The sequence below is a fragment of the Ranitomeya imitator genome, chromosome 3, assembly GCF_032444005.1.
Source record: "Ranitomeya imitator isolate aRanImi1 chromosome 3, aRanImi1.pri, whole genome shotgun sequence".
Lineage (NCBI taxonomy): Eukaryota > Metazoa > Chordata > Amphibia > Anura > Dendrobatidae > Ranitomeya > Ranitomeya imitator.
This window is the reverse complement of record NC_091284.1, coordinates 210975369-210999418: the sequence shown is the minus strand read 5'-3', so window position 1 is coordinate 210999418 and position 24050 is coordinate 210975369. Positions and strand designations below refer to the sequence as shown.

At 44.6% G+C, this 24050-nt stretch overlaps 1 protein-coding gene across 1 annotated transcript in view; it reads right to left on the bottom strand.

Annotated features, from left to right (window-relative positions):
* Positions 1–1175: 1175 nt before the first annotated feature.
* LOC138671576 (uncharacterized) overlaps positions 1176–24050 on the bottom strand; it is an 83560-nt gene continuing 60685 nt past the window's right edge. The window contains exons 4-5 of the mRNA XM_069759755.1: positions 2573–3021; positions 1176–2092 (exon numbers count right to left, since the gene is read on the bottom strand). Coding sequence (XP_069615856.1) covers positions 1292–2092; positions 2573–3021 — 1250 coding nt within the window. The 3' untranslated portion in view covers positions 1176–1291. The remainder of the gene's footprint in view (positions 2093–2572; positions 3022–24050) is intronic.

Here is a 24050-nt window from a genome sequence, read left to right as displayed (position 1 = left end):
GTACCCGGACCAGAGGGACGACCCGTACAGACCATATAAACAAGACGGTGGAATTCAAGCTCTATCAGTGAAGAGGATCCTGGAAGCTCTGTGTAGTTTCGGAAAGGCTGATCCAGCCGGCAGCAATATCAGGATAGTTCTGCGAGGAGCAGCTCAGTCAGCCAGGAGTGGAAACCGGGGAGTCCAGAAGGATCCAGAATAGGGAACTGCCAGCGGAGGATACTGAGGAGACAGAGGGATTAGAAAACCAAAAGTAAACTACACTTTGCAGAGCAGAGCACAGCAGAGTGTGGACTGAGCAGAGGGCCATAAACAATAGAATGAACACATTGTCCAGGCACCTCCCATAATGGGAGGATGCCTTTTATGCACAGAGCATCATAGCACAGAGAGCCTTAATAGAGAACAGGTGCTCTGCTGTTTTAAGTATGTGCAGGAAGCGGGGCGCGCCTCCTAAGAGCATTTCCAGGAGACCTGCCAAGAGGATGCAGGTTCTTAGCAGAGAAAGGAGCCGCTGATCGTCTGGAGCCACGGACAGGGTGAGTAGTACCAGTGGAGCTGTGTGAAAGGTGCCGGTCTCCCTTCACAGCAGAGACCGAACCCGCAGCTGAGGGCATGATAGGCGTGTTCCATAGTTAACCAGATTATTTCCTTTTAAGTGCCGCAGCAGTGGCCAGATCGCTGGGGTGGGAAATTAGCAGCTCTGGTTCTGGCAATGAGGAACCGGCGTCCCTTCTCCGTAAGTATCAAGATAATACGAGTGGTTATCTGCTGGATGTCACAATAGACAACTAAAACTGTCAAATTTAATAAAATTAACATCGCCCTGTGGTGCCAGACCAAATAGAAATTTACAACACACAAAATTTGGTCCTGCCCCAGAGGTCGAGATGTATTTTCAGCGGAATCAACGTTGGTTCTCCAACCTCTTCTATCCACAGAACCGCCCACCGTAAGAGAGCTCCTGGCGAGACAATTGCGCCTGGAGCGGACAGCAGTGCTCCTGCAGCAGATAGCAGCGCTCCTCCAGACTCAAGTAGAGCAGCAGGGCGTGACGCTGCGACACCTGTTGGGCCGTGGAAGGAGATAATTTTTTTTTTTTTTGGTTATGTTATATTTTGTTGTTAAATAATTTAAAACCAAGAAATTGTTACAAAAAAAACAAAAAATCTTCGCATTCTTTCTTTAATGTTTACCAAGCTATAAGGGTTAACAGCACCATTTTATAGGCATCACATTTAAAGTAATTTAGAGAGGTTTATATGACAGCAAAGCAAAAAAAAATATTTTTTTATACGGCGCGATCCTGCCAGGGTACAGCTCCAGAACCATTAAAGTACTGACAGTATTTTTCGCGACAGTCCCTTGCATCGTCTGCCTGTCTGCCAGATCCAAGTGCTTGAAGAGCTGTAAAATTATCAGGTTGTGTACGCCATTCCCCGGGCACAATATCTCCGGTTCTTGCGTCCACTGCATCAATAAACGAAGGAGGAGAATAGGAGCTCGTATCATGACGTCTCAGGAAATTATGGAGCACACAGCATGCCAAAACCTCAAAGTCTATAGACGGCAGCTTCAAGTTGATAGCTGTGTGGAACACTCTAAACCGATTTGCCATAATCCCAAAGGCATTTTCAACCACACGACGGGCCCTCGACAACCGGTAATTAAAGATTCTGTGCTCCGGTGTGAGTGTTCTCTGTGCAAATGGCTTCAGCAAATGTGGATGAAGAGGGAAAGCTTCATCAGCGATGAAAACAAAATTTAGGTTTGCTTTTGTGTCTTCATTTAGTGGCAACAGCAGTTTATTGTTCCTCAAGCTTTCCCCAAATGAAGTGTGTTCAAAAACACCACCGTCGGAGACTCGACCATTCATGCCAACATCCACATCGACGAACTCATAGTTCGCATTGACAAGGGCCATGAGGATCACACTGAAATATCCTTTGTAGTTGAAAAAAAAGGATCCAGAGTTGGCTGGTTGCGTGATGCGCACATGCTTTCCATCTAATGCACCACCGCAGTTTGGAAACTGCCACAGCTCATCAAAATCGGAAGCAATCCTCTTCCAGTCATCCGCCGTCTTGGGAAACTGCAAGATGAGAAGGAAACATGTACAAATTAGGTCAAATATATCATGCACATACACTCTCATGTGGACATCCTACAGTGATTGAGGCGCAGTATGGATTAGTATAACAAAGTCAACAACCCTGAGTATGCAGGCAGCCATTTTATCAGATGGCTTCGGTGACTGAGAGGGGGTGCTAAACAATATATCTAAATTATATAATCAATAAAATTACGTTGGGAGCAGCAAATAAAAGAAGGGTGGCGCAGGGTTGGAGCAGCACATATCAGAATGGAGCCGCAAAATGGTAGCAGCACATGTCAGAATGGAGGCGCAGGATCACAGCAGCACATGTCTGAATGGGGGCGCAGGATGGGAGCAGCACATGATAGGATGTAGAACATATACCAATAGAAATGCGCGCAAACAGGGCGTAGAACGGGTTAAATAGCTACTATAATATATCGACATAACACAGCAGCCAAAAAAATATAGTAGTACCTCCATATAATGCCTTAAGCTGTGCACAATGGCCTCGCATGTCTCCGGAATCACAACGCTCAGGAAAGGTCTGGAAACAGCTGCGGAAAACTGCAAATCCTGAAGAGACCTTCCTGTTGCCAGGAACCGCAGTGTCACCGCCAACCTTTCATCCACGGGCACGGCTGCACGCATCGGCGTATCACACCTTTGTATGAGTGGCGTAACAGCAGACAGTATTATTTTGAAGGATTCCTCGGACATCCGAAGGTAGTTTCGGAAATCATGAGGGTTATTGTCACGTAACTCTCTTATGAGACCCATGTGTGACAATGTGGATCTTTTCTGCAGCCAGCTCCGGGTCCACATGCGACGTTTTCGTTTAGGACGTCTCTCCTCTTGGAGACGTGCTGCCTCAAACACCAGGGCAGCAGCAACAACAGAACTCTCATCGGAAGTGAGCATAGTTCCTAAAAAGAAAACAAACGTACAATAAATACACGTGCTTACAAAACAATGTTCTGACCACTGTGTACCTGAGGTTCTCAGGCCTACCCTACTCTCCATAAAGGAACAATCGACCACTCTCCAGCGTTTATCCCCGTTGAAGCGCAACATATGCTACGCTGTAGCGTTATACATACCTTTTGCGGTAAAAGTCTAGTAGTTAGAAAAGTCCAGGGAATCCAATTTAGGAGTTCTGTTTACAGCACGTGCTACAGAGAGAAATGAATAGCGCGCTCGAGAGCTCCGGTTTTATCCGCTGGGAACAATAGTCCTTTGTCGAATGAGCGCACAGTATTGTGCCGCCCAATCAGCACACGGGAGGTGGAGAATTCAGCGCTCCTACGTAGCCAGCTCCTCCGCCCTTTACATCGTATACAATATCGTGCACACCTTTGTTACACCATGCGATCATGCCGCCACAGCGGGACACTAGACGACGAAAGAAAGTTTCAAACGATGTGCTACGACGTACGATTCACAGCGGGGTCCCTGATCGCAGGAGCGTGTCACACACTGCGATATCGTACCTATATCGCTCGAACGTCACAAATCGTGCCGTCGTAGCGATCAAAATTGCACTGTGTGACGGTACCTTAATACCAGACAGCCAACACTGAATTGAAAGTGGTTGTTTCATCGGTATTTTTTGCACCTGTGTGTTTGCCATCATTAATCGGATCTGCTGCACCCTGCCAGTGCATTTAGCTGTAAATCATGCAACTGTGTCAACAAAAACTAAATCTCTGAGCAGTCACAAATACTCGGAGACCACCTGAGCGCAATGAGTACACTCTCGCTCATCACTAGTTTTCATGTATTGATGTGTACTTTAGTTATCTGTGCATGTATGTGTGTACACACACACTTGTAGTAGTACAATTTTTTATATAATAAATATAATATAATATTATATATAATATATTAGCATCTGAGACACAGTAGACAGTATGTGTAAAGGTAAATGCAACACCCGCTAGGGTCATGAGGTACTCGGAACCGGGTCAGACGGTTCTTAAAGAGGTGGTCACAGCAGCGGTGACCCGGTCCGTGGCCCTGGGCGTGCAATGATAAGGGATGGATGATGGAAAAAAATAAATTTTATATAGGAAAAGGGGACTATTCATGAAGCCACCTGTGGTACTCGGCCAGGGATGGCCGACGCTGCTTAAAGGGACCACTGGGGACAATGGTGATGCAGCTGGGATGGTTCTGCTCCCCACAGGTGGAGCGGAGCCCCAGGGCTACCAGAACAGTTTATGAGGGATTGTGGACATTTGAGTGTAGGAATGAGGGTGCAGGAATATCTAGAGGACTCAAGGGTTGCAGTTTCCTTTACCTTTAATCCCAGGTTGCAGGTGCAGCCCGGGGCACAAGTCACAGCTGGCGATAGAGGTCTGGACAGCCTGGAAGCAATTCAGGATCCACCTAGCCAGGTAGGGTTAGAGGCCTCCCTGCTGCACTGTTCTCTGGGTGCTTGGTGCTTTTAGTTCTCCTCAAGTCCTTCTCTCAGTCTATCCACTAAGTGAAACACTACCTGCATGGCAGGCAGGCTGCCTGCTTGAGCCTGTTCCAGGTGTCACTCCCTTGTGGTGACTCCGGGCTCTCGTATGCTGCTGTGCCTTCGAGTGTCCAATTGGGCCAGGAGACGTGCAATCTTCTGTCCTCCGGATTTGGTTGCGGGACTTGCGGTTTCCACACAACCATGGACTCCGGTGTCCAATCTTCGGTGCTCAGTCCTGGGGTGAGCTCAGTCACAGCTCCTATCCCACAGATTCTCCGCACTTCTTGTCTCTTCTTCCTTCACTGTCTGCTCTCTGACTAACACTAACTAACCCCTCCTCCAGACCAGAACTTATAAGGAAGTTTCCCTGAAAACCGGGTTAGAACTCCCCCTTCTGGTCTGAAGTCAGGAAAGGTGTTGCGTGCTGACTGTATTACCTGCTAAGGGATTCCCTCTTGCTTCCAGGCACGTCATCCCCCACTCTCTGAGGAAGGAAATGCCACTGTGGCAACCGGACTCCTGGGGTGCCACATAAATATCACTTAAAGCGAACCTCACCAGGTTTGGCCGATATAAGATGCGCCCACTACCTTTCAGGGCTTATCTACAGCATTCTATAAAGGGACAATTCCTCTGTCACATCAATATAAAATATATACTGTACATCCTCTTGCAAGGAAAACAACATCCCTTCATTCCCAGTAGTTCGCACATAGTTGTCATAAATTGCTACATAAAGTGATTACTTATTGGTGTCCTATGTCAGAACAAAGTCCCAGGTTCCCTCCTCTTCATTTCAGGGGTTCATCAGCGTTCCATTAGGTTCCTCATTTCAGATGGAAGACTATGGTGCACATCATAAGCACCTCTATGCCTCTCTATTCTCCTCTGATGAACCTCTGAAATGAATAGTGGAGAAACTGGGGCTTTTTCTGGCAGCACTTATCACCGCTGCAGTCAATCACTAAGACCAGTGGATTCTAGAGTCTACACTCTAGTCAAAAGACAGAGACTGAAGCAACGGTGAAAAGCTGAAGTGTAATGGAGGAGTTTGAGAGCCCCTTTAATTTCTTATTCTCTGAGCATTCCCATTTTTCTAAAACTATGTGGCCCCAATATGTGACAACTGACTGTTTTCATGCTGGTCTTGATGAGGGGACATTGTGTAGTCAAAATCTCTTGATTCATTAAGAGGCACAGGAGCGTCTGGCAAGTGGTGTGTGCCCCTGTAGGCTACGCCAGACATCTTACTGCAGTATGTACATGGGTAGAAAGCTGTCGGTGTGGGTGAGGATATACAGATAACTGCTAGATCCACAGCAGATGAAACTGTGATTTTATCAAAATGACAGCAAGATGCTCAGTAAGTGACACATCACTGGAATCAGAGTTTCTGCCCTTACATTATGCTGCTCACAGAGTAGCAGTTTACCAGTGACAGATTCCTTTTAAACGCTAAATTTCTTATTTAGCCACAGTAAGACTACTTTCTATTATTTTAAAAGCAATTCGTACTGAGTTGGTCTTATTGTATATCGCAGGTAGAGATTCTTCCTTCGGGGAAACTTATAGGAATACAAAATCCAGGCTTTCGACATTCAAACTATTTCTAAGAAACATTGAACAGCTGGGACTTGTGTTAAATGGAATCGAGTTTTCCTTCATTGTGAGAAGAAAATACATACAACAGCTCCATCTACAGATATTTTTGCTAATATCCAAGTTTACTCAAGACAACAATGGAGAGAATCCTGAAGTCTATTACAGATTCTACAGGTAGGCAGTGCAGAAAATGCGAACAGAAAATCCAGAATAATACACCACATTAATACTGTTAAATGCCTGCTCACTAAATTTTCTTTGTTGTGCTGTCATTTTTTCCTCCTCTACTTCTAAAAGTCATTCCATCTTTTTTCTTTTTCCATCGAAGAAGCTGTATGAGGGCTTATTTTTGGCTAGACAAGTTGTGGTTTTTAATGAAACCATTCATTTCACCATATAATGTACTTTAAAGCTGAAAAAAACTGGAGTGAAACGGTGAAAAAAATTCAATTCTGTCATTTTTGGGGCTTTGTTTTAATGCTTTTCACATTCTGCAATAAAAATGACCTGGCACCATGATTTTACAGGTCAGTACAATTATAGTGGTAATAAACTAGAATCATTTTTATTTTATTATTATTATTATTATTATTATTATTATTATTATTATTATTATAGTGGTGAAAAGTAATGGGATTTTTCCATCCTCAATATGAAATGCTTTTCTCGTCCATTGGGGGTCAAAGCGACCGTGGGTTATAGCTGTTGCCAATTGGAGGTAAACACTAAGCATTTATAGGGAATCTGTCAGAAACTTTAACCCCCACCACTAAACCATTGAAAAGGTTGTCCACTACTTTAACATTGATAGAATATCAATTGGTGGGGGTGCGATAACTTGGCCACAGCAATTAGCTATTCTCCGCATTGGTAGGCTGTAACCGAAAAGTTATGGAGCTGCACCGTATAGCTCAGTCTACTGTATAGTGGTCATGGTCGGGGACTGCACATTCACATGAAGCACCTTCACCCCCCCAAAAAAAAATATTTGGTGGGACACAGAAAAGCGTATCTCACAACTTTACAGCCCTTACAGAATAAGTTTCTTCCTATTGAAGCCCTAGACTCCCCTTTCATAGCCTCCCTAGAGTGTTATGTCAACAAAAATGCCCCCCAAACACAGTATGATACCCACATAGTGAATTCTTAAACAGCACCCCCCAGATACTCAGTACGATGACCCCTCTAAACCCGCCCAGCAAAATATGGTGATCCCCAGCACAGAATGATGGTGTCACAGTTCCACTTTTATTTTAATCAAATTATAATGTAGTGCCAGGGAAAAATCATCAAAATGTGTATCATGTAATCTCTTTAAAAATATCTTTAATGAAAAAGTATTAAAAATACCCTCCCAGTGCAAACCAACACAACACAATAAAGGTCTAACAATAACCTACCAAATCCCTAATCTTGCCTGCTGTCCCTTCCTATCAGCGGGGGTTGGCACCCTATTAGACACAATTTTTTGGTGCCCCCACTCCACGGCGGCTGTCCCAAATATAGATATGAGGTGTCATGATGAGAGGACAGACCTGCATTGTGTGCCTCCTGCTGGAAGGTATGGACGGGGAAATGCGTCGAGGCTGGAAGCTAAGTTTGGGTTAAATCCCAACTCTGTTTGGATCTTTTTTTGTAGACTAGTACTATGTCATTGGTATATGAGGGTGCCAATTTGTACAATAACCTACTGCTCTTTAATCAATAAGCACTATCCCTTTATCTATTTTATTTGCTTGCTGTTTTCCCACCTATAGCACATTAGGGAACTATCAGGGCTATTTTTGGGACAGCCGCCGTGGAGTGGGGGCGCCAAAAAATCTTATCTAATAGGGTGCCAACCCCCGCTGATAGGAAGGGACAGCAGGCAAGATCAGGGATTTGTTAGGTTATTGTTAAACCTTTATTGTGTTGTGTTGTTTTGCACTGGGAGGGTATTTTTAATACTTTTTTCATTAAAGATATTTTTAAAGGGATTACATGTCACACCCCTCAGTGTGTCTGGAATGCAGTTACTGACAGCTCGCTCGTCCAATCTGGTATAGGTGTTTGCTGAGCTGTCAGTGTGTTGATTGACAGCTCAACTATCCAATGTGAGGCGTCGGCTGTCTCCATGTGTTCATTATTCCAGTTAATCCCAGAACACTGCCAGACGTATATTCACTTTGTGAGGTTTGTTCCTTGTGCTTTCCTGTGCCCTGAGTTCTTTATGCTTGATATGTTGCCTGACCTTGGACTTCGTTTTGACCATCCGCCTGTTTAACTCCTTCAGCTCTGATCCATTATCCTCTCAGTACTCTGACCTCGGAACGTTACCTGACTATGCTTTTGTCTCTTCCTTCTGTTTATGGCGTACACTCCTGGCTTCTGACCTTGGACTCCTTGACCACTCTGACTCACGGCTTGTCCGTGAGAAGTGACTAGCATCACAGATGCCCTAACTGTGACCTTAACACATTCCTCCACACAATATGATGTAACCGGGACCAGGGCAGTAGTCATGGTGAACGGTGGCTGCTCTGTCACACCCTGGTCTCCCGCCACATACACACAATTTCCCTTCTCTAGCGTACCTTTCAGTCCGCTTTCTTGTCATCAGGGTCCTCTCTGGTCTGCTGAGGATTTCTCAGCTAACTTTACTCAGTTCTTTTCTCAACTCGTCCAGATTAGTCACAGGTACAACACAAGGTCTTTCACAAAGCATAGCCTTTCCTTTCCCTGTGCTGTCCCTTACACCTTCAGGAATATCGCAGGGTGGTACCATCATCTCCGGTACCCCAGCGTTCTGTATGATCATTCCAACTATCTTCAGGAGTTCCCTATCCGTTTGGCACTGAACAGCCAGGCGTCTTCCTATATAGCTGACTGTCACCATGATGAAGCTGCCCTGTATTCCTTTGCTTCTCTGGCAATCATTGCTCCTAGGCCCTGGACGAGCGGGGCTCCTTTTCCTTTAATAACTTTGCGTGGCTCAACAGCCTTGTACAGGCTCTGATGCCCTACTGACTGACTACTGGAAATCCTTCCAGCTTATCCCAGTTGGCCCTTCCTAATTTAGCCATTTCCTATCCTACTGATGTCTAAAGGTACCGTCACACTAAGCGACGCTGCAGCGATACCGACAACGATGTCGATCGCTGCAGCGTCACTGTTTGGTCGCTGGAGAGCTGTCACACAGACAGCTCTCCAGCAACCAATGATCCTGAAGTCCCCGGGTAACCAGGGTAAACATCGGGTTACTAAGCGCAGGGCCGCGCTTAGTAACCCGATGTTTACCCTGGTTACCGTTGTAAATGTAAAAAAACAATCACTACATACTTACATTCCCAGTGTCTGGTCAGGTCCCTCGCCTCCGCTGTGCTCTGCTTTACGGCTGGCCGGCGCTCACCAGTCAGTGCGGGAAGCTGAAGGCGAGGGACATGACCAGACAACGGGAATGTAAGTATGTAGTGTTTGTTTTTTTACATTTACAACGGTAACCAGGGTAAACATCGGGTTACTAAGCGCGGCCCTGCGCTTAGTAACCCGATGTTTACCCTGGTTACCAGTGACGACATCGCTGAATCGGCGTCACACACGCCGATTCAGCGATGTCAGCGGGAGATCCAGCGACAAAATAAAGTGCTGGACTTTCCCCAGCGACCAACGATCTCCCAGCAGGGGCCTGATCGTTGGTCGCTGTCACACATAACGATTTAGTTAACGATATCGTTGCTACGTCACAAAAAGCAACAATATAGTTAACGATATCATTATGTGTGACGGTACCCTTATACTATTGTGCCCCCTCTAGTGGGCCAATCTGAATACTAAAAAGAGAAGGAGATCCAGCTCAACGAAATAGTGAAAAATCCATAGTTTATTTCACTTAAAATATAGTGAAAGGACAAAACATCAGCATACAAAAAAATATTATAAAACCAAGGTCAACGCGTTTCCGGTGACTAAGCACCCTTAATCATGATTAAGGGTGCTTAGTCACCGGAAACGCGTTGACCTTGGTTTTATAATATTTTTTTGTATGCTGATGTTTTGTCCTTTCACTATATTTTAAGTGAAATAAACTATGGATTTTTCACTATTTCGTTGAGCTGGATCTCCTTCTCTTTCCTGTTCGTCTACGCCCTGACACAGCGGTTCCGTGCTCCGAGCTCTTGGGAATGTCGGTATGGTGAGCTGGATTTTGTTTTAATCTGAATACTGCACTTTCTCTAGACAATAACATAAATACATGACATTAACAATCTTACAGTACACATAACATTTGATAATTATATACAATTTAGCAGCAGTACATGTTAAACACACCAGTTTGTCAGGGACATAAAACATGGGCCAGGGCAAGTGGGCACAATAGCCCTTGTGCACCCTTTACGTACAGTATGCTGGATCTCAAACAAACCTCCACAATGTCTCAATTTTGTCTCATTGCTCCAAATCACCCGTTTCCAATCTTCTACTGTCCACTTTTCATACTTTTTTGCAAACTTGAGTAGTTTGTTATTTTGACAATATTGAAGTTGAGGCTTCCTCAACCTTTTTTCGGGCCATCATTCCAGATTTGTGTAATGTGCAATGCATGGTGCTTGCATGGACATCTTGGATCTCATTTTTACAAAGCATACGAGCCACCTCCACTACCGTGTTTGTAATGCTAGACTGATAGACCTTGCAATGAGCCGATTTGATGGCTCAATATTTTGCCTGGACATCTAACTTTTGGCTTTTGAATGGATGGACGGACTTTATTTTGTATTCTCCCAACTGCCATGGCATTCACATGATGCAGTTTGGAAATATTATTGGCCCAGAGACCACTGTCGATGAGCTGGATGATGCTGTTTAATTTTTCTTGGAAAATCTTCTTCATGGTTGCTCCTTGATTCGAACCACTGACCTTTCTCTTGGGTATCAATCTAGTAATGCACTGCGGTAATGTGAGAACAGGTTGTAATTTGAAGTTTACAGGAGGAAAACGATGTTTCCATCACCAGGAGCAAAACAGTAATATGCAGTAACATGACAAGGATCTGGATAACTAGTCATATGCAAAATAGTTGCAAGCCAAATTTATGTCTGTCTATAAAATGATGGAAATTTCACATTCAAAGCAGTAGTGGTTGGTGACATATGGAGCCTGAAAAAGTTCAAAACATTATTACCTTTTTGCTCGTCAGTGTAAAGGGCCATCAGTGACAGCAGCCTAAGTAGAAACAAGTTTCCAGGAATGAGGGAGATGTCATAGGGCCCGAAAAATTTAGCTTTTGCAAGCAAGAGTTGGGAAACCGCTTCTCACTCGTCGGAGCCTGAACAGGTCTGTTCTATAGGTTCCCATTCTCTATACTTTGCTGTTCACACAATGATGAACACGGAAGAAAGGTAGGTAGAGGTCACCAAGGGATGAGATAGGGTTGTTGTGGAAATTTGTGCATGGCGCCATAATCACCTGATCCCAAAACATATTCTATTTCTTTTTCTACTGTTTTTTCTTTTGCTCATTGTTATACATGTCTAAAATGATCCTTTATTGTCTCCATTTGCCTTTTTTCTATTTCCTTCTTTTTTCCCTTTTTCTTTTTTCATTGTTTGATCTTGACTATAAATCACTGAAGATCACTCTTACTACTTGTATGACGAATATCTTTTGTCAGTAAATCTTTTGTTTTCCATTTAATTTGTGTCATATATCCCAATAATTCTATTAGGGATACACCCCCTTTTTTACACGTAAAAATAAAGTTGATCAGATTATTTCTGGAAAAATAAAATAAGAGATTATAAACGCATTACTATGTGACATTAACCCTGCTGTTTTGTTTGCATTTACTATACACTTGTAGTGTTCCAGGTCACTATGACCCGGCTTATTAAACCTTGATTTTAGACACTCTAACTCCATTTTTTTTATACTTTTTGCTTACTAGACTGTTTGTGAACATGTTTGGTAGTAAAAAAAAAAAAAGAAAAATGAACTAGAAATCTTTTTTTTTGTTTTTATTCTGAAAAAACAGATCCATCCAATGAGCAAAACGAAAATAGAAAACTACACATATTTTGTAAATAAAAAAAAAAAAAACTGAAAGGTAACATGTCTGGGCTGGCATATGTGTACTGATAAGAGCAGAGAAGATAAGAACCCTTCTGAAAACAAGCAGATAAGCCAGGAAGACAGACTTACTTAGCAAAAAATATTATTTGCAAGACTTTACAGCTCAGCTTTACAAAAAAAAACATCTTAGACAGCGCGTTCTGAGCAGTCCATTCTGCGCATAGTATACACGTGTAGTGCACACCTAGTGATCTCTCCGGATGCACTCTACATTTTAGAATAGACTGCGCACCAAAAATAATCAATATAAAGCCATTTTTATGCTGCGCAGATCTCAATGCATACCCCCGGTAGAGCAAGTGTACGACCCCATTGAAATAATTTAGGAAATAAATCAATTGATATACAATAGTAGATGCAATAAATAGACCCAACTGAGGTTATAACTCCTTTATTTCATTGAAAATATGGCCTCACAGCTGTAAAAAACGATGTCGGGTCACTATGACCCGAACACAACAAGTGTAACTTTTTGCGTGTAGCAAAAAGTAACCAAAAAAAAAAATACTCGTAGGTAGGTCCCCCCAAATGAGGAAAAGTCAAGGAGTCTCAAATTTTATAGACTTACAGAAAAAAATCTACAGGGCCGCAAAAAGTCTGTTCGGGTCACTATGACCCGAACAGAACAGCAGGGTTAAAAGTATTTTAGATATGGATATATTCCTGTTAGTGACAAACTGTTATGTCTACAAGCTGAAAATTGCGTTTAATAATAATAATCTATATTTTTATATAGCGCTAACATATTCTTCAGCGCTTTACAGCTTGCACACATTATCATTGCTGTCCCCGATGGGGCTCACAATCTAAATTCCCTATCAGTATGTCTTTGGAATGTGGGAGAAAACCGGAGTACCCGGAGGAAACTCAACCAAACACGTTTATGTATTTATTTATTTTTCTGATCATCACCTGTATGTAGCAGAACCGATCGGGTTATGGCAGCTTCTAGTCTCCCATGGAGACTAAAGAAGGATGCCAAAAGTTAAAAAAATAAGTTTTTAAAAATGTTACAAATCTATATATATAATTGTCTAAGGGTTTTTCCGTCTGTCTGTCTGTCTTTCTGTCTGTCTGTCCTGGAAATCCCGTGTCTCTGATTGGTCAATCAGCGACAGGCACAGCGACGATGATGTCATAAAGGACGTAGACATCCCGCGTCTGATTGGTCGAGGCCGCCAGCAACGGGCACAGCGACGATGATGTCATAATGGTTGCCATGGCGACGATGATGTCATAAAGGTTGCCTCGACCAATCAGCGACGGGCACAGTCTGCCACGAATTCTGGAATCATCATTGTCCATATACTACGGGGACATGCATATTCTATAATACCCGATGCGTTAGAATCGGGCCACAATCCAGTATATATATATATATATATATATATATATAAAAAAGTCCAAATCACCCCCCTTTTGTCCCATTCAAAATAAAACAATTAAAAAAATCTAACATACACATATTTGGTATCGCCTCATTCAGAATCACCCGATCTATCAACATAAAAAAAGAATTAACCTGATCGCTAAACAGCGTAACGAGAAAAAAAGTCAAAACTACAGAACTACATTTTTTGATGGCCGCAACACTGCAATAAAATGTAATAACGGATGATCAAAATTATCGTATCTGCACCAAAATGGTATCATTATGTCCAGTGCCAGCTCGACACGCAAAAAAAATAAGCTCTCACCCCACCTGAGAACGTGAAAATTGGAGACGTTATGGGTATCGGAAAATGGCGCATTTTTTGAACAAACTTTGGAACTTGTTTTCACCACTTAAATAAAAAAGAACCTATACATGTTTGATTTCTATGTACTTATAATGACCTGGAGAATCTTAGTGGCAGGTCAATTTTTAATTTTTAACCCTTACCCTAGCCCTAACCCTAACCCTAGCCCTAACCCTAGCCCTAACCCTAGCCCTAACCCTAGCCCTAACCTTAAACCTAACCCTAGCCCTAACCCTAGCCCTAATGGGAAAATGGAAATAAATACATTTTTTTAATTTTTCCCTAACTAAGGGGGTGATGAAGGGGTGTTTGATTTACTTCTATAGCGAGTTTTTTAGCAGATATTTATGGTTGTCAGCCGTCACACACTGAAAGACGCTTTTTATTGCAAAAAATATTTTTTGCGTTACCACATTTTGAGAGCTATAATTTTTCCATATTTGGGTCCACAGAGTCATGTGAGGTCTTGTTTTTTGTGGGACGAGTTGATGTTTTTATTGGTAACATTTTCGGGCACGTGACTTTTTTGATAGCTTTTTATTCCGATTTTTGTGAGGCAGAATGACCAAAAACCAGCTATTCATGAATTTTTTTGGGGGGAGGCGTTTATACCGTTCCGCGTTTGGTAAAATTGATAAAGCAGTTTTATTCTTCGGGTTAGTACGATTACAGCGACACCTCATTTATATCATTTTTTTATGTTTTGGCGCTTTTATACGATAAAAACTATTTTACAGAAAAAATAATTATTTTTGCATCGCTTTATTCTCAGGACTATAACTTTTTTATTTTTTTGCTGATTATGCTGTATGGCAGCTCATTTTTTGCGGGACAAGATGATGTTTTCAGCGGTACCATGGTTATTTACATCTGTTTTTTTGATTGCGTGTTATTCCACTTTTTGTTCGGCAGTATGATAATAAAGCGTTGTTTTTTTGCCTCGTTTTTTTTTTCTTACAGTGTTTACTGAAGGGGTTAACTAGTGGGACAGTTTTATAGGTCGGGTCATTACGGACGCGGCGATACTAAATATGTGCACTTTTATTGTTTTTTTTTTTATTTAGATGAAGAAATGTATTTATGGGAATAATATTTATTTTTTTTTTCATTATTTAGGAATATTTTTTTCTTTTTTTTTTTACACATTTTGAAAAAAATTTTTTTAACTTTTTTACTTTGTCCCAGGGGGGGACATCACAGATCGATGATCTGACAGTTTTCACAGCACTGCAGGCTTCACAGTGCCTGCTCTAAGCAGGCTCTGTGAAGCCACCTCCCTCCCTGCAGGACCCGGATCCGTGGCCATCTTGAATCTGGGCCTGGAGCAGGGAGGGAGGTAGAGAGACCCTCGCAGCAACGCAATCACATCGCGTTGCTGTGGGGGGGCTCAGGGAAGCCCGCAGGGAGCCCCCTCCCTGCGCGATGCTTCCCTGTACCGCCGGCACATCGCGATCATCTTTCATTGCAGTGTGCCGGGGGTTAATGTGCCGAGGGCGGTCCGTGACCGCTCCTGGCACATAGTGCCAGATGTCAGCTGCGATAAGCAGCTGACACCCAGCCGCGATCGGCGACGCTCCCCCCGTGAGCGCTGCTGATCGCATATGACGTACTATTCCGTCCATGGGAATTAAGGCCCACCCCACATGGATGGAATAGTACGTCTAATGGCAGAAAGGGGTTAAAGCCTTTACCTCGCCATTTCAAAGTAGTCCATGGATTCAAATCTACTTTGCGTGATCGGCATTGACCGAATTATAAAGGATACCAAAACTAAACTGGCCCAGCTGGAGACTATATGGATCTATGTTCTTCCATCTCTCACTTTCTGTTAACACTGCTGTGTACTTATCTTCTCTACCGCATTGGTGCCATATGCTTTCCTGTTACCATACATATCCATTAGTTTTGGCATATTCTGATATATATTTATTTTATGCTCATCCACCCATATTTCACCTAACAGTACTTTATTATAGATAAAGGTGGGGAAGGAAACCTCCAATGAAGAAATAAAAAAAGAAAATTATCTGTTTGTAAAAAAATGAAAAACTTTTATTCGGTACAGTAGTACGTTAAAAAAGACAGGAATACTGGTCACCAGACCTGGGATGAACAACCAACGCATTTCAGCTAGGAACCATAATCATGGTATTTTTTTACACAAAAAGATAATTTTCCTGTTTTGATTAAATCGCTGGAGGTTTCCTCCCCCACTCTTCTCTATTTGCCGACGCAGGAAAGAAGAGCGTAGAGTAAGACAGGAGGTGGGGAGAAATAGCGAATAGGCCCCGCCCATCGGACAGGGGTAATTTACTTCCATCATTTCCTCCTCCACCACCATCCCCATCCTTGCCCATTCCACCACCATCCCCATCCTTGCCGATTCCACCACTTCCATCATTTCCTCCTCCACCACCATCCCCATCATTGCCCTCTCCTCCTCCTACACACACACACCATTTACTTCTCTGCACATTCCCCTGCAGCGCGCAACACACACACACACATGCACGCGCGCGCGCACACACACACACACACACCCCTCTCACCTCCCCTTGCGCTCTGCCGCAGCAACTCCATCGCCTTCCTCTGACACAGCCGGCCGCTGAATGATGACGTCATCCAGTGGCGCGTCTGTGTGAGAGGAAGCGCTGGCAGGAAGCAGGAAGACAGATCGCTGCAGCTCCGCTGCTATTTTCTCTTGTAAGCAGCGGAGCTGCAGGGATTTCTCCCTGCCTGCCACAGCCACCCTGCCGGGGCCCCCCTCCACCTCCGCACCCATTGGGAGTCGGCGCTCTGCAGCTTCTCTGTGCCGGCTGTCAGCTTGAAAGTCGGCACAGGGAACAGCTGACTCCCATACCGGGGCGGCAGAATGCATCCGCTGGGGGAAATGCTGCGGACCACCACATTAGGCGGCCTGACTGCGCTCCCCCCTGCCGGCTGCGCCCGGAGCACATGCCCCGGCTGCCCCCCCAGATACGCCACTGCCTGCCATCCTCCAATTGGCTGGATGCTTTTAACTATTGACGCAGGTTCAGTTACTTCACAGACAGAATCCTGCCGCTGGGGCCCGGTGCTTCTTTCTCTGCCAAAATTGATCAGTGTTTATCAAAATCCTCAATTCTCTAGGTGAAATCTGTATTCAGTGAAGACACTCTCCCATTACTGAGATAGGAGGTGGAAGATGCTACTGATAAGATTCTATGTAGATAAAAGGGAAAGGAGGGGGGATGAACTCTGCCTCTAGCTCCTCCCCTCCTATCTACATAGAATTGCATCCATAACAGCTGCCATCTATCTCAGTAAGGAGAAAATCTGTCTTTAGTGAATATAGATTCTCCCTCAGAATTGAGAATTTTGATAATTACTGATCAATTTTTGCAGAGAAAGAAGCAGATATCTCTGATAAGATATATTCCAAAGTTTCTTATTTTAATGTGTACTATTGATTTATGAAAAAAAAATAAAACTATGGTTACACTTTAAGCTTCTGGATGTCATGTGAAAAAATGTGGAAAAGGTAATGAGGCATGAATACTTTTTCAAGGCACAGTATTTTACCGTCCATTTACTTATAGATTGTAATCTTGAAAGTAGGGTTGAGCGAAACGGGTCGGTCATTTTCATAAGTCGACGATTTTTGGCAAAGTCGGGTTTCATGAAACCCAACCCGATCCCTGTGTGGGGTCAGCCATGCGGTACGCGACTTTCGCGCCAAAGTCGCGTTTCAATGACGCGAAAAGCGCCATTTCTCATCCAATGAAGGTGGACGCAGAGTGTGGGCAGATTGATGACATAGATCTCAGTCCCCACCATCTTAGAGAAGGGCATTGCAGTGATTGGCTTGCTTTCTGTGGCATCACAGGGGCTATAAAGGGGCGTTCCCGCCGACCGCCATCTTACTGCTGCTGATCTGAGCATAGGGAGAGGTAGCTGCCGCTTCGTCAGAAGCAGGGATAGTGTTAGGCAGGGTCCATTAACCCCCAAACCGCTTGTGCTGTTGCGATTTCCACTGTCCAACACCACCATTTGTTTGCAGGGATAGTGGAAGCTACATTTTTTTTTCCTCAGCGCTGTAGCTCATTGGGCTGCCCTAGAAGGCTCCCAGATAGCTGCATTGCTGTTTGTACACCACTGTGCAAACCAACTGCTTTTTTCAAAGCACAAGTCCTGTTGCTCCTTCCTTTCTGCACAGCTTCCTTGTTTGTTTGTCCACACTGTTGACTTTTTTTGTGCAGCAGTCCACTCCTTGTTATTGCTGCCTGCCATACATTGCTGAGATTACTGCAGGGAGATAGTAATTGTAGGACAGTCCCTTTTTTTTTTGTTTCGTTATATCTCTTCAAGCCACTTTCTGCCACAGAAAATATACTCTAATACAGTGGCCCAGATTTATTCACTAGTCTCCCTGAAGAAGAAAAGAGTGCAGATTAAAATTGGCAAATCTGTATCAGTGGCAGTCCTGTGTGTGGCACCTGTCTCAAATTGTGTGCCACATTAAACCTAGTGTGTAATACTGGGTCAGAATTCTTTTAAATTCTCCCTGAAAAAAAAATAGTGGGAGATTAAGATTGGCATTTCTGCTTCAGTGCCACTCCTGTGTGTGCCACCTGTCTCAAATTGTGTGCTACATTAAACCTAATGTGTAATACTGGGTCAGAATTCTTTTAAATTCTCCCTGAAAAAAAAATAGTGGGAGATTAAGATTGGCATTTCTGCTTCAGTGCCACTCCTGTGTGTGCCACCTGTCTCAAATTGTGTGCCACATTAAACCTAGTGTGTAATACTGGGCCAGATTTCTTTTAAATTCTCCCTGAAAAAAAAAATTGTGGGATATTAAGATTGGCATTTCTGCTTCAGAGCCACTCCTGTGTGTGCCACCTGTCTCAAATTGTGTGCCACATTAAACCTAGTGTGTAATACTGGGTCAGATTTCTTTTAAATTCTCCCTGAAAAAAAAATAGTGGGAGATTAAGATTGGCATTTCTGCTTCAGTGCCACTCCTGTGTGTGCCACCTGTCTCAAATTGTGTGCCACATTAAACCTAGTGTGTAATACTGGGTCAGATTTCTTTTAAATTCTCCCTGAAAAAAAAAAAATGTGGGAGATTAAGATTGGCATTTCTGCATCAGTGCCACTCCTGTGTGTGCCACCTGTCTCAAATTTTGTGCCACAGAACATATACTGTATGAGAGTGGGCCACATTTCTTCAATATTCTCCCAGAAAAAAATAAAAAGGGGGAGATTTGAATTGTTAGTGTCTGCTGTTATGAACAGGTAATTCAGAACCACAATGGACCTTGAAGTTCAGAGCACACAAAGTGACCTGACATTTACCAAAAACATCGGACGAGCTCTGAGACGTGGAAACTCTGCTGACCGCAATCCCTAATCCTATCACACCACACTAGAGGTAGCCGTGGATTGCGCCTAACGCTCCCTATGCAACTCGGCACAGCCTGAGAAACTAACTAGCCCTGAAGATAGAAAAATAAAGCCTACCTTGCCTCAGAGAAATTCCCCAAGGAAAAGGCAGCCCCCCACATATAATGACTGTGAGTAAAGATGAAAATACAAACACAGAGATGAAATAGATTTAGCAAAGTGAGGCCCGACTTACTGAATAGACCGAGGATAGGAAAGATAGCTTTGCGGTCAACACAAAAACCTACAAACAACCACGCAGAGGGGCAAAAAGACCCTCCGCACCGACTAACGGTACGGAGGTGCTCCCTCTGCGTCTCAGAGCTTCCAGCAAGCAAGAAAAACCAATATAGCAAGCTGGACAGAAAATATAGCAAACAAAAATAACACAAGCAGAACTTAGCTTATGCAGGATAGAAAGGCCACAGGAACGATCCAGGAGGAAGCAAGACCAATAGAAGAACATTGACTGGAGGCCAGGATCAAAGCACCAGGTGGAGTTAAATAGAGCAGCACCTAACAACTTAACCTCATCACCTGAGGAAGGAAACTCAGAAGCCGCAGTAAAACTCTCATCCACCAAAGGAAGCTCATAGACAGAACCAGCCGAAGTACCACTCACGACCACAGGAGGGAGCTTGGCCACAGAATTCACATCAGTCTGCATCAGCGTCATTCCTGTTAGTGGCATATCTGTCTGCTACTGAAGCTGTGTACTGTTATACATTGGGCCTGATTTTCCCTGCAGTCTGACCCACCTATAAAGGGATATATAAATCCAACAGAAGTTTGAGTTCACCTTGTAACTGGTTTTACAGTAACAAATACCGTTAGTTTGGTTACGTTTTTCAAACAATGAGGAAGTCTGGTGGAAGAGGTCGTGGCCGTGGGCAGTCATTGCCAGCTGATAATGATGGTAGTGCTGGTGGAGCATCAGGTGGTCGTGGGAAAAGCAATATAGCACCTAAGTCTCGAGTTGTTGAGCCAGGTTCGTCGTCTGGCTACATAAGGCCTCGAATGCTCCCTTTTCTGGGAGTAGGAAAACCGCTTTTAAAGCCGGAGCAGCAAGAACAAGTTTTGGCTTTCCTTGCTGACTCAGCCTCTAGCTCTTTCGCCTCCTCTTCTGAAACTTCTAAATGTAAAAGCAGCGCATCGTTAGTGGATGTTCACTGTCAGGGACAAGTCGCTTCCTTGTCTTCTTCACCAAGAACAACAGAGAAGGATGCGTCAGGCGACACAACGGGTTACTCCATGGAGCTCTTTACACATACCGTTCCTGGGTTAGAAAGTGAAACAGTTAACAGGCCATGCCCATTACAAGTTGAATCGGACATGGAGTGCACATATGCACAGCCACAGCCAGATTACTATGCTGTTCCTTTGACTTAGACCACAACATTGCCCTCGCAGTGTACTGATCCAGAATCAGACCCTGATGAGACTATGGTGCCCTGTCACGAACGCTATACCACCGGCTTACACGGTGACACAGACGAAGTTGCACACGAGATAGAAGAGGAGGTCATGGATGACCCAGTTGTTGACCCCGATTGGCAGCCATTGGGGGAACAGGGTGCAGGTGGCAGTAGCTCTGAAGTGGAGGAGGAGGAGCCGCAGAAGGCATCAACATCGCAACAGGTTCCATCTGCCAGGCCCGTATCTGGCCAAAAACGCATGGCAAAACCAGTTGTAGGACAGCGTGGAAATCCGGTTAAAGAAGCTCAGTCTGCAATGCCTGAAAAGGTATCCGATAGTAGAAAGAGTGCAGTCTTGGATTTTTTTAAACAACATCCAAGTGATCAGCACAAAGTCATCTGTCAAAAATGTTCAACTACCTTAAGCAGAGGTCAGAATCTTAAAAGTCTAAATACAAGTTGCATGCGTAGACATTTAACCACCATGCATTTGCAAGCCTGGACTCACTACCAAACGTCCCTTAAGGTTGTAGTACCCTCGGCCAATGAAGCTAGTCAGCAACGCTACATCCTTTCCCTCACTGTAAGCCCACCATTTCCCGCACCACCTGCAGCAAATGTGCAGATTTCGTCGCCAGGCCAAAGCAGTCAGGGAATCACCAGTTTCGTAGTAGGAAACACTGCATGTAGGGCATCAGCAAGAATACCATCTCCAACCCTCTCTCAGTCTGCCATGTCCACCGGCACCCCCGCTAGTTCCATGATCTGCAGCTCTCCAGTCCAGCTCACCCTACATGAGACTCTCGTTAGGAAAAGGAAGTACTCATCCTCGCATCCGCGTACACAGGGTTTGAACGCCCACATTGCTAGACTAATCTCATTAGAGATGATGCCCTACCGGTTAGTTGAAAGCGAAGCTTTCAAAGCCCTGATGGACTACGCAGAACCACGCTACGAGCTACCCAGTCGACACTTCTTTTCGAGAAAAGCCATCCCAGCCCTCCACCAGCATGTAAAAGACCGCATCGTCCATGCACTCAGGCAATCTGTGAGTATGAAGGTGCACCGGACAACAGATGCATGGACCAGTAGGCATGGCCAGGGACGTTATGTGTCCATCACGGCTCACTGGGTTAATGTGGTGGATGCAGGGTCCACAGGGGACAGCAATATTGGGACAGTTCTGCCTAGCCCACGGTCTAGGAAACAGTTGGCTGTAGGCGTTCGCCCCCCCTCGTCCTCCTGCAGAAGCAAGAGCTCGTCCACAGACCGCAGTCGCACGAGCAATCCATCCGCAGCTGCCACTGTTGCACACGAGGTGTCCCATTATGGGACACCTAGTGGGAAGCGTCAGCAGGCTGTATTGGCAATGAAGTGTTTGGGAGACAACAGACACACCGCGGAAGTTCTGTCTGAGTTCTTGCAGAAAGAAACTCAGTAATGGCTGGGCACTGTACATCTTGAGGCAGGCAAGGTAGTGAGTGATAACGGAAAGAATTTTATGGCTGCCATAGCCCTTTCACAACTGAAACACATTCCTTGCCTGGCTCACACCTTAAACCTGGTGGTGCAGTGCTTCCTGAAAAGTTATCCGGGGTTACCCGACCTGCTCCTGCAAGTGCGCAGACTTTGCTCGCATATCCGCCGTTCTCCCGTGCACTCCAGCCGTATGCAGAACCATCAGCGGTCTTTGAACCTTCCCCAGCATCACCTAATCATCGACGTTGCAACAAGGTGGAACTCCACACTGCACATGCTTCAGAGACTGTGCGAACAGAAGCGTGCTGTTATGTATTTGTGGGAGGATACACATACATGGGCAGGCAGTTGGATGGCAGACATGGAGTTGTCAGGTAGAAAAAAGATGGCTGACAGCACTCACAGGTCGGTGCGCCCGTCCAGGTCCAGGGAACCGACTAGGACCATCGAAAATTCAAGTAATGAAGTGACGGCGCTCCATCCAGGTGTATAATCAAAAACGAGTGGATTTATTAAGCCATATAGTAGCAACGTTTCGACCATGCTTGACAAAGACCCACCAGGGTCGAAACGTTGCTACTATATGGCTTAATAAATCCACTCGTTTTTGATTATACACCTGGATGGAGCGCTGTCACTTTATTACTTGAATGGAGTTCTCAGGTGTGCAGTGGTCGAAGGTACAAGTCCTGTGTCAAGTCCTTCAGTGTTTTGAGGAATGCACACAGCTGGTTAGTGCAGACAACGCCATAATAAGCATGAGCATCCCCCTAATGCGTCTGCTGATGCAAAGTTTGACGCACATAAAGGAGCAGGCGTCTGCAGCCGAGGGAAGCCTTGATGACAGTCAGCCATTGTCTGGTCAGGGCAGTCTACAGGACCGTGCGCCCCTGAGGAAGGTACAGCTACCGAAACACGCGTCGGGGTGTCCCGGTGTCCCCTGCGCTGGTCCGGATCCATCGCGGCAGGTAATATGCACAGTTTACCACTGTGTCCACATGCCTCGTTCTATATCCGTATGTATTACCTATGATACTATTTAGCCCCTCTGTTTGGTGGCACTGCTGATAACTGTATGAGCAGTGGGTGATTGACATGAGGCGATGGGTGCTTTGCTGTGCCAGCTGGTGGGTTCTGTTCCATTGCAGGGGTCACCGTACCTTGGGTGACTGCTTTCTTATGCTGTTTGTGGCATGTTCATTGTCATCTGCTGGTTCTACTAGCACTATTTGTCTGGTGTTTTGTATGTATTTTTAGACATTTTTTGTAATAAAGATATTTTTATTGGATTCAGTGACTGCGATTTTCTTTGGTTGTTGTAGGACGAGGTAGCGGGCGAAGAGGAGGAGGACGAGGGGGATGATGGGGATGAGTATTTTTTGTATGAGGAAGCTTCTCCCGGGCCAATAGCAACTGGTGGCGTTGCAAGGCCGGGTTCAGGGTTTTTTAGGGAGACAAGTGACGTAGATTTGTGTTGTGAATTCTGTTGTCGGGCTCCCTCCTGTGGTCATGAATGGTACTTCGGCTGGTTCTGTCCATGGACTTCCTCTGGTGGGTGTTTCTGAGTTTCCTTCCTCAGGTGACGAGGTAATTCGTTAGCTGGCTGCTCTATTTAACTCCACTTAGATCTTTGCTCCATGCCACCTGTCAATGTTCCAGTATTGGTCTAGTTCACTCCTGGATCGTTCTTGTGACCTGTCTTCCCAGCAGAAGCTAAGTTCCA